Below are 17,740 nucleotides of genomic sequence, written 5' to 3'. Positions count from 1 at the left end.
GCTAGTACAGCTCTTCTCAACAGTAATTTGTTAGATGACTGTGTTTGAAAATGTGGGAGGTTTAAATCCCTCTTGCTTTTGCAAATCAGCTGTTTACTCTCTTTCCCCACACCACTGAATCACAGAATCCACTAGATTGGAAAAGATCTCTGGACCATCAGGTCCAAAGAAAGGACAAGATGAGGAAATTTTCAATATCGACTTTCTGCAATAGTAGAAGGCAATACATGCAAAGCACTTAATATAGCTAACTATTTCTATTAAAAGTTTTATTTTTTTACTACAAATAGTTTACAAACAGCTCCAATGCTATTAACATATTTGGAGTGAAGAAAAACACTTTTTCATTTTTTGAAAATTATCTTGCTTTGTTCTCCCCAGTATGTTTTCCTAGGGTTCTTACACTAAAAAAAAATAGTAGCATAAGTAAATTAACCACTTTCTTTGCTAAAATAGTATAATGTTAATTTAATTTTTAGATTACAGGTAAATCATGCAAATCTAAATGTATAGGTAATTTGAGAAATAAAATTGTAAGGCCATATTCAGAAGTTGTGAATTATGTGAATATCATCTTCTTAAAGGAAATGCTCAGTGTCACTGCAGAAAGAGTTTCAGTATTTAACATTACTGCTCCTTAGGCAATCTGGCTGTTACTGTCTTTTTCCAGGCTATTAAATGCCTTGCAGCTAAGTTTGGAATTAGACACATTTGTGCTGGTCATCCATTCAGTGCAAAGAGCACGTCCATCTATGCCCTCTTTGCTTCCCTGTGCTCCATCAGTCTGTACCCATCTGTTAGAGCTTTTCTGATCTTATATTTAGGCTGTAATATCCTCTTGGGCAAGAGCAGCCTTTTTATTCTGTGTTAATTCAGCAATGGAGACAAGAGGGCCTTGACCCATAAGTAGCACCCCAGGTGTTCCTGCAGTAATATTGATGGTAATGAGGATTTTTTTTAATGGTGTCAGCTAAAGAGTTAGAAACCTGCTTTGCAGCTCTATGTGTTTGGAGTCCAAATCATGCCAGAAAGGCTTTGAGCTACTACAGGCAGGCTATTCGTATCTTTTTAAAGGAATAAGAACTCTCCTCCACAAGCAATAGAGATGATTTTAAAATGAAATACTTATTTTCAAATATGCCAAAATCTCCCACACAACACAGACTTGCAGAATGTAAGTTTTAAAGTTGTTACCAAAGCTTTTTGTCTAAGTGTGTGCAGCATGGCATAGTTGGTAAATTAATCTCACCTCTACCCTGCTGTTCTCACTGCTCGGGTCTCACCATCAGAGAAATACAAAATAAAGTCTTTCAGTTCTTATGACTATTTCTCAGTCCTAAGAGTTAATATATTAAAGTTCTGACTCAGAACCTGCAAATAAATTCTCATGGAAGGAGCGACAGTGGTAATCAACATCTTAAAATCTTTGTTAAAAAAAGTATTGTTTATTTGCAAGAGCAAGATATCAAGAGGACTATGTTTTTTAGAAAATCAGTGTAATTTTCTACACATATCTTATATTTTCATTCTGTCTAACTGTCAGCAGTCTGCAAGAGTAGAGCTGTTTACTTCCAGACTCTGCTTTTTAAATCTGAGTAATGCAAGAAGTGGTGGTACCTTCCCCTCTCCTGCCATCTTTCCCACAGAAATCAAGCCAACTCTCAGCACCTATTACCTGTTCAAATGCAGTCTCCCAGTTTGGCAAAACAGGGGCAGAAGCCTCAGCACAGAAACTGTTTCCTTCTGTAGGTCTAACTGCAAAGGAAAGGTTTATTGCAGAATTGCAATATAACCATACTAATTTCCATCTGAATGGCCTGCACATGATCACACAGGAGATGATAATGACAGTATGGAGCTCAGTTTGGGTCAGCACAGAGAGCTGCAGCCTACCTGACATCCGTTTCTCCTTGTCTGCTTTATTGCTGACATCCATGCTGGTTAGATAACAGCTAAATGTGCTAACCCTCGCTGCAATCCTCTCCTTGCTTGCTCCATAGATTTTACAGCATTGTCTAAACATTCCCCTTTGTGTTCTTATCTGAGGAGCCCTGTGTTGAACAGGGACCTGCCTCTGACAGGCAGCCCTATGATAAATGGTATTAGCACTTTATTTGCTCTTGCTTTGTCTTGTTTTTTTTTTTTTTTTTATTCCTTGATTCTAGAACATAAGCAACATTTTTCAATTCTTTTTTTAAGTTATGTGCCACTTGAATCAAGGAAGTTTAGATCCAAACAAATCTGCCTTTTGTGAGGAGGAGATCAACAACAGGGGATCTGTTACTCTGGATTATAGTTAAAGATAACAAAAAACCCCATGAATTTGCAGTGAAATAAGGGCTTGATGTAAAGAAAGAGTAAAACATAAAGAAAAAAGGCGGTGTCTTAATGGAAAAGTACACTACATTTTTAAAGCTGATGCAGTTCTGAAATAATACATCTGTGTCTGCACACATGACAGGTCTTTTTGAAGTGTGTGACATAAGGGAATCCTAAGCATTAGCATTTTTATCTCCAGCTCTCTTAGAGCTGACAATGAAAAACAATTTAAAATAATTAGGTATAATTACTTTTACAGAATGTGTCTTGTGAAAAACTTTACATGCTGCAGAATTCATTGACATATTCTCACAGCTTCACATTGGCTTCTTTGACTGAATGTAAGTACTAGGTAACTTTAAGCACTGTCACCTGAAAGTACAAAAGGAACAGAAATATTTTACAGGGTATAGGAAAATGGAAGAGAGACTGGAAAGACTCTTGAGTAATTTCTTCATTTCTGTACAGAAATAACTTTCTATTCTGGCAGCAGAAAACCCTCCTTTTATCAAGCACCTGCTCTGGTAAAGGGCAGGGAAAAAATGATAAATAAATAGAAAATAGGAATATATGCAAAGGACATCTCTACATTAAAAATTTAAGGCATGTGCTACAAAAGAAGAGAAAAGAAAAGCTATTTTCGTCTTAATGGGATGTCTTTGGAATGCAACATGGTTTTCTAGCACCCTAGGATCTCTACTTATGTGATGGGGCTGAAGGGCAGTCCAATCACCTATTGAAGCAGCTGCTGGAAAGATTTCAAAATACATAGCAAAGGCTTTGTGGGTTTCAACTAGATTGAAAAGTTACAGTTTGAACAGCCAAGCCACGAGCTTTAAAACAGAAGTAGGAATTTCCGAGTTCTAACAGAACTTCCTATAACACCAATGTGTGAGACACTAATGCTTTAGCAAATTGTACAGAGCTCTCAGAGGAGGGTAGTGTAACCCTAGTACAAGGTGTACCCAGTCAAGGCTTTCAGGACTTGGATGGAGCAAGCTGTGTTTGACCTGATTTACTGCCTGTGATGGTCCTGATTCAACTATCTAACTGGTTTAAAGAAACCCCAGAGGTTCTCTGCAGCCAAAAGATCTACAGTTCCAAGTACAGTTAAGGGTTAAAGACTCTGATGTAACTTCAAATTGATTGAACAGAGCTTCTATGCACAATATTTTCAACTTGCAATAATTATACTCTCTGGTGTTCCCATTACAGAAGCCATGTGGAAAGATCTTGGCCTTATTTTACCTGTTGGGACCACCCTCTCTTCTGGTGTGTTCACTAGGCAGATTTTTCCCCTACATGTGGCACTGAGAATTTCTGCCATGGTTGCAGAAATTGGTCCAGATACAGCTTTTCCACTGCGATGGAAACTGCTTTGTAGAATTAATAAATGATACCCAGGTAATTTGTAGTTCAATGCAGCAGGACACTTTGTCAAATCTCAGGAGGCTTCATCTGCATGCCAGATTTTTACCTTTGACTTTAAAACTGTCCAAACATTTTTTTATTAGTTACAAAATCTTGGAAATGTATTAATAATGATGCAAAAAATTCACACTCCATTTAATAAGCTACTTTTATGCCTGCTTTTTTCTGGGCTACAAATCCAATAGGGTATCTCAGTCCCGGGCTATTTGGTGATTGCTTAAAATGGTTCAATCAGAAGGCAAAGTATGGCGTGTAAAGGAAAATACAGTTTAATCAAGGAACTAATCCTATAGGAAAGAACAGCAGGGAAGACTTACTAAGGCCCAGAGCAGCTAAAATACAAATTGATGTTAATCTAAATGCAAAGGGAATGCTTCAGTTCAGCTCAATAAATGATATTTTAGTTTCACACACCTGCACCTGAAACACACTGGTTTGAGTTTAGAAATAGAAAATGAAAAATTTCCACAAACTTAATTTCTATGAATATTTTAAAATATAAATTTATAAGCCCTTCCAAAACCTTAATTTGTAAGTGTAGGTCTTTATCATGTGCAGACAGGTTTCCACACATACTTCCCACATATGTTCTGGTGATTACAGTTTTGCACATGAAACTCCCTTGCAGCAGTTAAATTTCTCTGTGTTCAATCTAACTGACTGACAGACACAGAAAATACTATGTGCCTCTGCTTTTATTGTGCAAAAATAATGAATAGCTATGTTTATCTGCAAATAGGATTTCTTCAAAAGCCAGATGAACTTTCTCACATTTCTGCCTTATTCAAAAGTCTAACCCAATCAGGGAAAAAAGAAAAACTTTTCTTTCATTAATATTTCACACCCCAAGATGCTCCAAATCTGGCCTCATATATAGTATTTTACATAAAAAATTATTTTCACCAATCAGGTAAGATACTCAGCAGACTTTAAATAAAGATTTTTTTGGTTGTTTTGAAATACATAGTACATTAATTCTAATTTCTTCATGATTTTAATGATTTTATTTATATTTGTTCTAACAAGGCTGGATATTGTGAACCTCAAAGAATTAATGGAAAATTTACGCATTGCGTGCACAATAAAAGCATTACTTTCACAGAGGACTAAAATTTTTAAGGATTAAAAACAGCAATAAAATTATTTAAAAGCATTCCAATGTTAGATATTCTCCTGGGATTAAAATTTTCTGTTTGAACTGCTTTAGAGTGTTTCATCATTATGTAATGCTTCAGAATTTTGGTATATCCTTGTCTTTTTCAAAGTATGTACAATGTAATAAGTACTGTTTGTAGTCATTTGTACGATGAGTACTTTGAAAAGTTTCATAGCTTCAAAGTGATCTTCTTGTTTTGGTTGTCTACTTTATTCCTATTACTATTTCTGCATGACACTCCAGGGGCTAATTATTTTCTATAACACTGCAAGAAACCACCCAAACTAGTTGGCTGAGTCTCTCAGATATTGATACTCCAAATACTTCACAAGAATGGTAACCATCAACCATTTCCTTCAAATATTAATTAACAGTGAATTTTCAGCCCTGGTTCCTACAAAAAACCACCAAAAAACTAAACAGGTGAGGATTATACAGATATTTCTATTCCACACAACAATGAACCTTCAATACAGGTACCCCAGGTCAAGAGAGCATTAAAATTGATTTTACTAAATTGAAGATACCAGCACTCATGTATGACATAAATATATATTTTAAAACTCCTTTTCTTAAAGATGCAACTTCAAAACCAGAAAGGACCATAGTTCTAGAGGAATAGGTTCTGTTATCACTAATGACTAAAAATGAAGAAAATCCATAATTGAAGCAGATTGGAAAAGAAATTAAAAGTCAAACATTCAGGTAGAGAGATGACAGACTGAAGTGAACAATTGATCACCGCTGGGGAACGAGCTAGCACTATAATATTTTATACACTATAATATCTGTGCAGTGCTGTGCAGTGTAGTCAGCATGATGTTCTTTCTTGTTCTGCACAAGGATTCATAAATCTACACGTGTCACTTCTAACCTGATAGATGTGTGTTTGGAGCACTGAAACCAGACCAATATTTTAGAGCAGAACACAGTTCTCTTGGCTGAGATCCTTGGAAATTTACAAGCACTCTTTCTGGCAGTGAGGAGAATTCGCTAAGTTCCTACAGTGCCACAAAACAAACGGAACTGATGTTCCCACTAAGGCAGACCAGGGCATGCTGGGCACCTGTGCTGAGCCTTGCCATCTGCCAGACAGCTCAGGAGCAGGGGCCAGCTGCAGCCTTCCCCAAAGCTCCGCTTGGAGATCATTAGAACCAGCTCTTCACAAGCTGAGCATTTGTTGAAATTACTGGAAGCTGTTTTGATGTAGGTCCAGGCTACAGCTCCAGAAGGTCGGTCTGGAATACAGAAGTAGGTACACGTACCTGCATGCCCCAAACATTCCCATCATCTGGGTCCAAACCCTCTTCATTCCTTAGCACTACACTTTTATCATGTGGCTTCTGTTAGCTGATTTTCCTGACAGCCCCACTACCTGGAGATTTGTGATCACACAAAATCTCAGTTTTCATTTATTTTTTTTGGAACTAAATTTCTGGCCACCAACGTTGCTAAGAGTGTCTTGCAAACATGAGTCTCAAAGGGTTCAAAAGCAGACTGGTAATCACATATTTTAAAAATATCATTATTTTTCATATTTTTAAAATGATTTTTAAGAATGTTTAGATTTAGTAAAAAGTCCTCATATCATTCAAACCCAAGTTTTTAATCCTTTAGCAGAAGGAAATGTTGTACAGGGACAAAGCTGGAATGATCTAAGATTGTTAATAGTGAAGATAATTCATATATAAAAGAAGAAAAATAAACACCACCTCTATCTCAATTTTCACACCAAGTCTTCTGTCACATCTATCCGTTTAAGTAATTTTGCTTTGCAAAAAAACCTTCATATTTACCTGCTTCTGCAGTACATTCTGAGACTTACTGTAATATGAAAACAGCAGGAGTTAAAAGTTAATTATTGCTTTGAAAAATTACGTATTGTATTGATTGATAATGGAAAAAATGACACTGATTTTTCCCATATGAATTCTACTGCTATTTACCTAAGGGCTATGCTGGGTCTAAGAACACCAGGAACTTGTTAGTTCACTAACATACAATATTTGTGGAAGAACTAGCAGATGCATACATACCTAAAAATAATCTTTCTTCTGAAAAGAGGATAGCCTGAGTTTTAACCTGAATAAATTCACCAATGCCACAAGTATCTATTGTGAAGGATAAACTTAAATCTGTACCTTCAGAATTCCTGGTAAAATTGCTCAGAACCTTGTGAAAACTAAAACCAGCTGTGTCTGGTTTCTTAGCATAAACTAGGGAAAAGCTTCCTGGCACTAAAACTTCCCAGGCTGTTGAAAATCAAGAGAATTACAGGTAAATGTCTCTCTTAATGGATATTCCAGCTTGATGCTGGAATTACAAAATTCTGACAAGAGTGAAGCTATGTGGGGAGCTCAAAGGACTTGGGCAGAATTTATAAACCTGAACTCAAGGTTTTAACCTAAAGTTTGCATCTAGGATGTAGGACACCTGCATTTTGGAAAACCCATTTCAGCCAACTTCTGCCTTGGGCCAGAAGCATCACAATCTTTAGATGTTTAAGATACTTGGAGAATCTCTGCTATATGCACCACGTGGAGATCTTTCAGTACCTTGTCGCTCCATTTAAATTTACTGAAGAACTCAGTGGGGAAGACAGTATCTTGAATTAATGCTGTTCACTTCAGTCCAACGTGGGACACATAACACCTGACTGAAAAACCCTGAAGGCACAGTCTCATTTTCAGCCTTTCCTACTGGCACTACTCAGGTGCTGAGCACCTTTTCCTGCACCTTGCCACTGACAGCTAATTGTGAGCGTTCACTGGGAGTCAGCATCCAAGTCCTTTTAAAGGCTCTTGACTGCAAGAGTGTGATAAACAAAGTGTGTGTAGGAAGTTTTATATTGCAGAGTATGTGGTACAAGCACAATTGAGTTCTTGTTTTCAAAGGTGCTGTACATTAAAAAACGAATATAAAATGAGTAAAAACCTGGGATGAAAATTGAGGTATTCAACTGAAATAAAGATTTAAACAGCTGAAGAACAATGCCCTTTACAGGACTGGTTTTAAAGCTTATTCCAAAGAAAATATTTATTAACTATAAAAAACACAGGTTATTTTTTTACTGTATTTTGCATTGATAACAACCCCATCCATAGCCAGAATGTTGTGTTACTGTAGGAATAATAAAAAGTTGCAACTAAATTTCTGGTGGACAGGAAGGAATGTTTTTTTGAGACAGTGGCACAAATTATACTTGACAGTTTTGATTATCTAAGGGAGCCAGCATCCTGACTCTTGGCCCTGTCCTAATCTCCTTGCTACACTCAAGACAGCCGGGTTTCAACAGCTCACATGGTTCTCACAGAATGAATGCCTTCAGCAACAGGAAATATTTTCAATATTTTCTGTTTCCTCTAGAGTCAGGTAGAAAAATAATTTTCTCGTGTTTAATAAGATCTTTAAAGTGTATAGTATATAGCTCAGTATATATTAATGCAAAAAAGCAATCAGCAAATAAAGAGCCCATGCCTAAATCTGATGCCAATTAAACTATAGAAATGGGATCCAATGGAACTGGATTGTTAGTATCAGCCAGGAGCCTAAACACAGTCTAGCCTCTACTCTGTGTCAGCGAACAGAAAATTTAGTTTTTTACAGGTTGGTGGGGATCATGCCATGTCCCCTGAGACATCTGTTTCACCAGTGAAAACAAATGGGGGGAACAAGGTGAAATGTAACAGAGAGAGACCTGAAAATGCCAAAAGGGAAAAGCAGGGCAAGAACAGTACCACAGTCTCCAATGGATGGGAATTATATGTCCAGGAGTTGTGGTTTTATCAGACATTAGAGTCAAAATGCTGCACATGGAACAACTCTTTCCTAAGATGGGAGAACTTGCTGAGGTAAAGGTTTCCAGCATCTAAAAGCACTGCCCATGGTGTATATCTTCCAAATAATGTAATCAGCTAAATCTAGCAATACGAGAGTTAAGAAGAGATCCAGTTTTTAACGCTGTGTCCCAATGCCCCCATGTCAGGACAGTCCATCAGTAAGAGACCCAGACATTTCACCTTTCTCACTGTACAACCAAGTGGCTAAATTTGTGAATGTAACCACGTTTTTAAATTGTTTGCCATGTGAACGTTGGCTGAATAAGGACAAAAAGTGAAATAAAGGCTTACAATTAGGTCCAGGAAGAACAAAGCAAATGCCATTTTCTGTTCTGGGTGTTTTCATAGGAACAATGTTATCACTCCCATTGCCCCTATTCGAATGCAAATTAAGCACCACAGTTGTTTAAATTAGCTAGAGAAATAGATACACGAAGCAACTGCTGCTAGATCTGGGCCATGGCGGATATCTTAAGGCACAGCAAGGTTCAAAGTATTGTGTTAACAGTACTGCAGCTTTAAAATGTTTGCTTTAAGTGTTTGCAAACCTCAGTCTTGAAATCTGTGCTACAGGTTGTCTGAGGAAGCACTAAATGGAGTAAGTAAAAGCTAATAGCTTTTTTCTCCCTTTACCTCCCCCAAAAAAGCAGCAAACATTAAAAGCAAATTAATCTTCTTTTCATTCCAGACATGATTTTCCTTTCTTAGGACAAACCCATCCCTATACTTCAGCTATTCCATACATTGCAGCATCCATACTCATGGTGCCATATTGTTTACAAGTGGACATCACCTGAGACATTCCAGTGAAGAATAAAAAATGGAATTTCCAAGGCAGAGACACATTTCCTTTAATTAAAAAAAAAGTATAGGAATTATAATTTTTTATGGTATTTTTTAACATTTGCCATTAGAAAGCCTCTCAAAGGCTGAAATAAACTCTGTGTACGATGCATTGATGGAAATTTGAATCTCCAGTTCTGGTATATAGAAATTAAAAGTTAAAAAATTAAAACCTTGAAGTCTAAGAGTAGGGATCATATTCTACTGCTTTGCCTGCAGTAAGAAACCTCTTTTACATGCTCTTCAAAACAGCACAAATTTTTCAGTTGAGGTCTTCCTTTAGGAGAACAGAATATCCTCAGTGCCTTACAGTAATACAACCTTAATTATACTCCAAGCAAGATTTCTCCTGTGTGCATTATTTGCTTATGATTTATTATGATTTCCAGACCTCATTTTACTTTGCTTAATTACTCATACTCTAAATTACAACTACTACTCTCCCCTCAAATTATCCCCAGTGTGGATGCTATGAGGTATAGTGAACTTGTCATTTGAAGTTTTCTTAAATGACAAAAAGAAAGGTTTGCTACATACAATCACCAGCATAGCAAAAGGTACACAGAGGACCAAGACTTAATTTCATTGTGTTGCATCAGCAAGTAGTTTGCATGTGGAGAGCAGTAGAATTTGTACTGATTGAAAAAATAACATAATATAAATTTTTGTGCTCATATATGTGACACATAAGCTTAACCAGAAATTTTGTCAGTGCTGGAGTGGTCCTTGCAAAACAACAGCTTCATGACAGATATCTGGAATTTTCTCTGCTCTTTTCTTTCAACTAGTATCTAATATTTTAACATTTTAAACCTTTAACATTTTAAAATCATTTCATTAAAAAAAACCCCAGCAAACAAACAAAAAAATCTAAACAAATCTCCAAAGCTGTAAATTATTTAACTTAGCTCTAGAACTAATATCTGTAGGAGCATTACAGGAGTCATTGCAGTATCATTATTATTATAAATTTATAGCATCTAAATATTTTAGAGACCATCCATGAAGGTGGTGGAAGAGCCATCCAGGCAAAAATGCAAACTCATACCTTTAGGAAAGAAAAACCCTAGAAGAATGCCTACCTATCCGTAAGCTCAAGAAAAGCCCTTTTTCCATGTAGAAGGTGAAAGTCTGAGAGCATGCACCACTAAGTGCTTTGGCCCACCCAATGTGGAAATGCACTGCCTACAGCTGCCCAGGGAATGTCCCTGATTGCCACAGGTTGAGGTAAGTTGGTGGTGAGGGGCTGTTAAGGAGCAATTCCAGCCTGGGAAGCCCACTGGGGGATGATCAGTTCATGATAACCCAGATACAATCCCTGCACTGAGACACAAATGGGACTTCTGGGAAATGTCTCTGTTCCAGCTGAACTGGGGTTGGTTCTAGTGAGGCTGTTGGGACATTTGGTTATTACTGCTCTTGCCCAAGAAAGGACAAAACTGATGGGTGAAGGTTAATGTTTTCATAGTAATAAATGCCAGGAGCCCCATGAGGAGTGTTTTCTGAACATGGCCTTGCCTCAGGGAAAATGGAGCATGGGGAGCACGGCCGGCAGCCCTACCCAGGGAGCAAGGATGCAGCCCACCATCATCATTTGGACTGCAATGAATGCTTTGAAAGCAGCTATTGTTTGTGGCCTACATAAGCTGACAAAGTGCCTTCAGAGCTGCTTCTCACCACAGAGACATTATTATCATTATTATTATTATCTGGATTTGTTTCTCTGTTTGCACTATTTGACCAATTTTTGCACAGTGGGCTTTCTTTGTATATTCTCCCCTAGAACTGCAGTCTTTTCTGTCAGAAGTTTGCTCTCTATAAGGAGTTCAGCTGCAGGTCACAGACCTGGTTTACAAATGAAAAGACAAATCAACAATCCACTTAGAAGAATAAGAAGACTCCACAAGTCTTTAAGTAACATACTGAAAAACTAGAAACACATATTTCCAGAGCTTTCTTCTTTTTCTCTTCCTGACCCAGCATCTTCACTTCTTTGAGGTTAAGAACTTTTATATGATTGTTATTTTTCCCTCATATTTATCATAATTAAGTCATATTTAGACAGATGATAATGGGGGGTAAGAAAAACCAAAGAATCTCCAAAAAGGAGATAAAAATAGGGCAATCTGCAGTTTGAATGCATATCACTGAGCTTTTGGTCACAGATGTTTGCACTATTTTCCCCACACCAAATGTTTTTTCTCTTGGTGAACTGTTTTGCCTTTAGATAAACTTTGTTTATGGAAGATGTTTCATTGCAAAAAATGAAAAGCTTAAAAGCTGAAGAATTGATGTAGAACACGCAGATCACAATGAAGGCTGGGATAGAAACTAAAGATTGGACCAAAACTGAGCATTCCATTGATAAACATGATAAACATTGATAAACATCTGCTCTGAAGAATCTAAGCCTGCAGATCCTCTAAACAGTAATTTCAAAGGAAGTTTTTAATTTGAAGACATTTCAGGGCCTATCTGTTTCAATGCATTGGAAGAAATAATCTGCACATTTGAGGGAATGTTTTGACTGATGAATTTTCCTAATTTGCAAAACCAGGATGAGTTGTCTAATGTAGTTGTCTATGCAGTCTGCCTAGTCATTTCCTATACAGATCCTGAATTTTCCCAACTTTGAATCACTCTTAAAAATCTAAAATCATCTTGTATTTTTTCCAACTGATTTTTATTTTAACCCGCTTCTTCAGATTGATCAGAAATTCAGAGACTGCCAGTCTCTTCCTTTTCTGTACAAACAGCACTAAATAATGGTATAAGATGGAGCAAAACCTGAAATTTTGAGTGAGTTATAAATACATTTTTATATATTTACACACATTTATGGATATATACATGTGCGTGTATACCTCGATGCGGGAAGGAAGAACTTACCTATGTCCCAAGTAAGGGGGTTGTTCTGCTCCATCTCCCTTTTCCCTATGACATACCAGATGCAGGCCATCCAGTGAGCAAGCAAGGCAAACATGGACATGAGGAGCGTGAGGACGATTGTGCTGTGCTGGGAGTAGCGATCCAGCTTCTGCAGCAGGCGCAGCAGCCGCAGCAGCCGCACGGTTTTCAGAAGGTGGACAAGGGAAACCTGGGACAACGGGGAGAGAAAACCACTTGTCAGCACCCAAACACCTTGGCAGCAGCTTACTGCTATCACACAGACCTCTTGTTTCAAGAAAGGAAATTCTAAAGCTCTGTGAAATGTTGCCCACTCCTCATGCAGCTGCGCATCTGACTGGAATAAATCTTAAGATAGCAAAGAACAGCAAAGAAGATGTTAAAAAAAGAAATATGAAATTTTGATGTGTAAATACACAATTACTCTTTTTGATATAAACCAAGCAAACTTGAAATACTAGGATATCTTTCATGTTATCCTTTTTTCATGCAGTTTTCTTTCAGATTTATCATAAATATTTGTCCTTGTGAAAAATTGATTCTTCCCAGCTCTAGAAGAGAAACACAATTGTCAAACTAACCAAAAATCGTTTGATTGCAATATGAAATCACAAAAAGAGTATCTCCAAACACACAATGATTTTCAGCTAACAGCAGACCTAATTTAACTGTGTTTGAGATGAAACCAGCCTATAATTTTGCATGGAAGAGGCAATAACAAATAGCAGATATTTTGCAGAACAACATAGCAGAGAAATTAGAGAAGCCTCAGATTTTTTCTTGAGATTTAACCTTGGCATATTTTATTGCTCTGCACTAAGTAATCGTCCAAAAAAGCTTTCATTAAAACTTCTAATACTGCTTCTTAAATTCCTTAACTAAAATATTATTGCCCTTAAAGTTTATGTGGCAAAAGCAGCACCTAATCTGCTCAGCACCCTGAGTATACATCAGTTTATGAAGTGTATGGCTCTGGCTTTAGAGGAGTTCCAGCATAAAGCAAACAGTGTCTAGATGACCCCAACCCTTCCAGAGCATCCTGCAACTGACATCCATACCATATTGTGCACAGCCCACGGTTTTGCTGTGAATGTACTTTGCTCGTGCTTCAGCTGTTGGGCAGAGTTAGCAAACAATATACAGATTAGGATCCAAACACTTTTAATGTATTTGTCTAAGATTAAATAGACATAATTTTTAATAACAGTAAACATTTTTTTGCTTCCTCCATTAATGAGACAGTAGGATTAAGGTCTGCTTGATACAGGATACCCACATCAGCTGGAAAAGTAGCATCAGACTTTATGTGTCTTGCCACAGCACTCCCAGAGCACAGTAAAGAGCTTTCCCAAAAGCAAGTCTAAAAACACAGCTCAATCAATATCCTTTTCCTTTTTCTAATCTAGAATATCCTGATGCTCAGCCTTTCTGTTACCACAGATAACAATCTGAAATCTAAATTTTATTGGTGTGCATTCACCAACAGCTAGATCTGAGGTGACTGACATATTTTGTAACATCAGGTGTTTTTGATTATTTCAAAGATTTAACAACTCATTGATTGTATTCCACTCTCAGGAATTAAGTATATGAGAAACCTGTAAAGAAGAAAATAAGGAACCTGCAAGCATTTTTTTTTTTTGCCACTACAGTTTTGGTAGTCCATAAGTAATTCTCCCATGAGCCTCTTCAAAGGGCAATATTTGCAGCCCATTATTTAATGTGTTTTTTTTTTTCTCAAGAACCTTTACATTTTTTTCATGTACATAGAAAGGAAAAAAAAATCAACAAAAAATATAGCATTTTTCAAAAAACATTGTTAAAATAAGGTCTGACATTTGAACACACAAATATTTACAAGGTCGTTTCTTGCATTTCATTTCCATGGCATTCTCCATCTACAGTGCCAGGGAATTAGTTATGTCTGTGGCCTTAAGCCCAAGAATATCTGCAAATCTAGGGCAGAAGGCTGAAAAACACTTGAAATTGCCAGGTTTATATTATTACAGTCATACAGCTTTAATTTATAGTTATTCTTTAACTGCCATGAAACTCTACCAACTGCCTCTGTTCCAGTGGTAATTAATTTCACAAAGTCTCCTTTTCTTCTCTCTCATCAGCTTGTTTGAATCAAACATGGTTCTGTTGCACTTATAACATAAATGCACTTAAACATAAATTCATGACTGACTCTTCAAGGTGTAGCAGTAACATACAAACAATTGTATAATATTTATTTATATAATGATTGTATGTGTGCTATGCCCTACACATTGGACCCTTCATCTTCCCACGGGAACCTATGTTGTAAAACATCACAATTAAATAATGATAGCTTTGGTGAAATTATTTCATTCTTTTATTAAGATTCCTACAAACAAAAAATTGCAAAAGGACTGTTATAATTCTGTGTGCCCTGCCAGTTATCAGTCTTCCCTAAATTCTGACCATTTTTGTTAAGCTACAAAGACATGAATCATATATCATAATATTCTTTTTAATGTGGAAGCAGGTTTCATTTTAGGGCCTAAGGTCTGCCCCATTTCAAAATAATTTCTTCATAAAATTGAACACAGATGTAATTAATCATGTATTATTGCACTGAATTTTCTCATTAGTCATGCCAAATGCTCCTCTGGTATTGTGCCCAATATGTCATTGAAAGATCTAAAATGCCATCAGGCAGCTTCTTTTTCTATGTCACAAATTTAGGAAGACAAAATAAAGAGTCAGCACCCATACTTGTGCCTGGAAAGATTTTTCTTTGCCCACAGATATAAAATCATCAAAATTTTCCATTTTGTTGATCGTTTTAGACTAGCTGGGTTAACCTTTTTCTGTCAAAAGGACAGGGGCAGAATTTTATTTGAGACTAACACAAACTCAATCAGCATAGTCCTGAGAACTACTGACAACAAATAAAGTTGCTACAAACCAATGATGAAGTTCTCTGCTTGGAAGAATCATCTCCTACACAAAAAATGAATTAATGAAGAAATGGGATATAAATTTTAAGAAATGACTGGTGGGAGAGATTTTAATCATTTTTTGTCCACCTGGTTATTTGCTTTGCCTCAAATAATGATACTATTGCCCTAAAAGAATTGATAGCTATTCAAAAAGGAGCAATTCAATCATTATAGCTAGGGCTTAATGGCCTGGTTTTCATGGCAACATTTGAAAACATATCTCCCTATATTAAGAGAACCTTCATGTCAGATGAACAAAGGGATGGAAGGAGCTTGGCAGGCACTGAAGATAGGCAGGAATGTGTCTGTGGTCTCAGATCTCCCAAGAGTCCCTGATTTTAACATTAGGGCAGAATCCAGGTAAGGTGTAAAGGCAGTAGAGCCAACTCATACAGTTTAACTTATGTTACTTTCAGAATATATACAAAACCAGCAAACGACTCCACAGCATTTACATGCACTCTGGCTCCATCAGTCTCCAGGTGGGGTGTGACAAATCTGTGCCATACATACACAGGTATGTATGGCACTATACCTATGGCTTGCAGAATTTAGAGCGTCCCTAAAGGTTTGGCCCTTGTGCCGAGGCCTGAGCAGCAAAGGGGTGAGATGCTCCCTGATGCCCCTTCTCACCGTTCTGTTGAGGCAACATCTGAAAGCCGATGAAGTGAAAATCTGAGAACAGACATGAGGAAATGGCTTATTAAATCATGAAGTCTGGAAACGGTGTAGTGTGATTAACACCTCCCCGTGTTTTGAGACAGCTGATAAGTCATTGTTATCTTGAGGTTTATATTAACAGTTGCCAAGTCTTGTCACGACAGGAGATATGATACAGTAAGGCAATGTGTTCCCATCAAGGAATCACACAGAGGTCTCATTAAGGGAAGAAGCTTAAAAGTACGACAGGAGATGTGTATTAATCATATTATGGCAGCATTTTTAATAAGGTGATATTTTAATTGTAAAAATAATAATTGGATAGTACTTTCTTTTCCAGAATTAAGTACAGAAATCTTATCAGTCCTTCCACTTGGGACAAAAATTTGTTTTCAGGTTTTTTAATTTTTTCTTTGACTGTAAAAGTAAACATGGTTAATTTAATGAAAGTTATTAATAGAAATTAAGCCAACATTATTATGTTGGCTGTTTGGTTGGAGTGCAAGGGATAAACTGAGATAGTAATGTGTTGAAATAGATTACCCACTTATAAAGAAACAGTGGACAGTGTGAAACTAACTATCAGTTTCTAAAAAGCATCTTCACTAGCATTTGATTGATGGTTCTTTATGTAATAAATCACATAAAAAGAGAGTTCATTGAAGGAAATGAAAATAAATTTAAAATCAAGCATGACACCTTGTATGGGACCCTTCCTGGCTAGTTCTTTTCTGTTTTTTTGGTATGTGTTTATCCTGTCATCTCTGTACTTGTCTGTAACTCACTTGTAATGAAATTGAGATTGAGTGCCTCTGTTTATGAAAGATCAAAATTATGGGAATTAGAAAGTGGACAGATGATAACCTTAGGTTTTTATGACAAAAATCCACAAAATTAAGAAACACCTGCTGATATTTTTTTTTTAAACTGAACTTTTTGATTCAGAGGGTGCATTTCTGAGGAGGGAATGTTTGCTTATTTGCTTATTGCAATTTCACTTTGTAGATCCCTAGTCTACAAAATCCAAGAGGGCTAGCAGAATAAAAACCTTCGTCTTAACATAAGTAAGCCAACACAAATATAATCCATCATGATTGTGACATCACCTAATTTTAGAACAAACATTTTCAAAGCAGATTAAGCTTTTTGTCATTACGTTCCTAAAAAAAAAAAGATGAGTTGAAACTAAAGTCAAAGTAAGTGACAATTGTAAACAGTACATGTTAGAACATACAAAAAATTAGTAGTCACGCTATAATTTTTTCATGAAAATTCCCACAAGTGAAGAAAAAGAGGATTCCTGACTAAATAAACATGCTGACCATAACAATGATTTACTTTACCACAGTAAAGTGTATGAGTCTTGAAAAATTAAGGACTGAATTTATGCACCATAAGAGAACAAAAGTCATAGCAAACTGTGTTTGAGTAAAGTAATTAGACATGAAGCTAACATAGATGCAACTGTTTACAAAGTAAAGATAATTGAATTAAAAATTGGTGGATCCAGAGTGAAAATACACCACAAAGTTGTAAAAGACACCTAGTTATTTTAGTTAATTCAGTTTCAGTCTCCAGATCTGGGGAAAAAAAACCCACATCAACAAACCCCTCTT

The 17,740-nt window shown here is 36.6% G+C and overlaps 1 protein-coding gene across 1 annotated transcript in view; it reads right to left on the bottom strand.

The window, feature by feature from the left end:
* KCNH8 (potassium voltage-gated channel subfamily H member 8) overlaps window positions 1-17,740 on the bottom strand; it is a 182,807-nt gene that overhangs the window by 55,598 nt on the left and 109,469 nt on the right. Inside the window, exon 7 of the mRNA XM_063154272.1 lies at window positions 12,478-12,685. Within this exon, the coding sequence (XP_063010342.1) occupies window positions 12,478-12,685 (208 nt within the window). The remainder of the gene's footprint in view (window positions 1-12,477; window positions 12,686-17,740) is intronic.

The sequence above is a fragment of the Melospiza melodia genome, chromosome 1 (genome assembly GCF_035770615.1).
Source record: "Melospiza melodia melodia isolate bMelMel2 chromosome 1, bMelMel2.pri, whole genome shotgun sequence".
In the NCBI taxonomy this organism is placed as follows: Eukaryota; Metazoa; Chordata; class Aves; order Passeriformes; family Passerellidae; genus Melospiza; species Melospiza melodia.
This window is presented reverse-complemented; position numbering and strand designations above follow the sequence as displayed.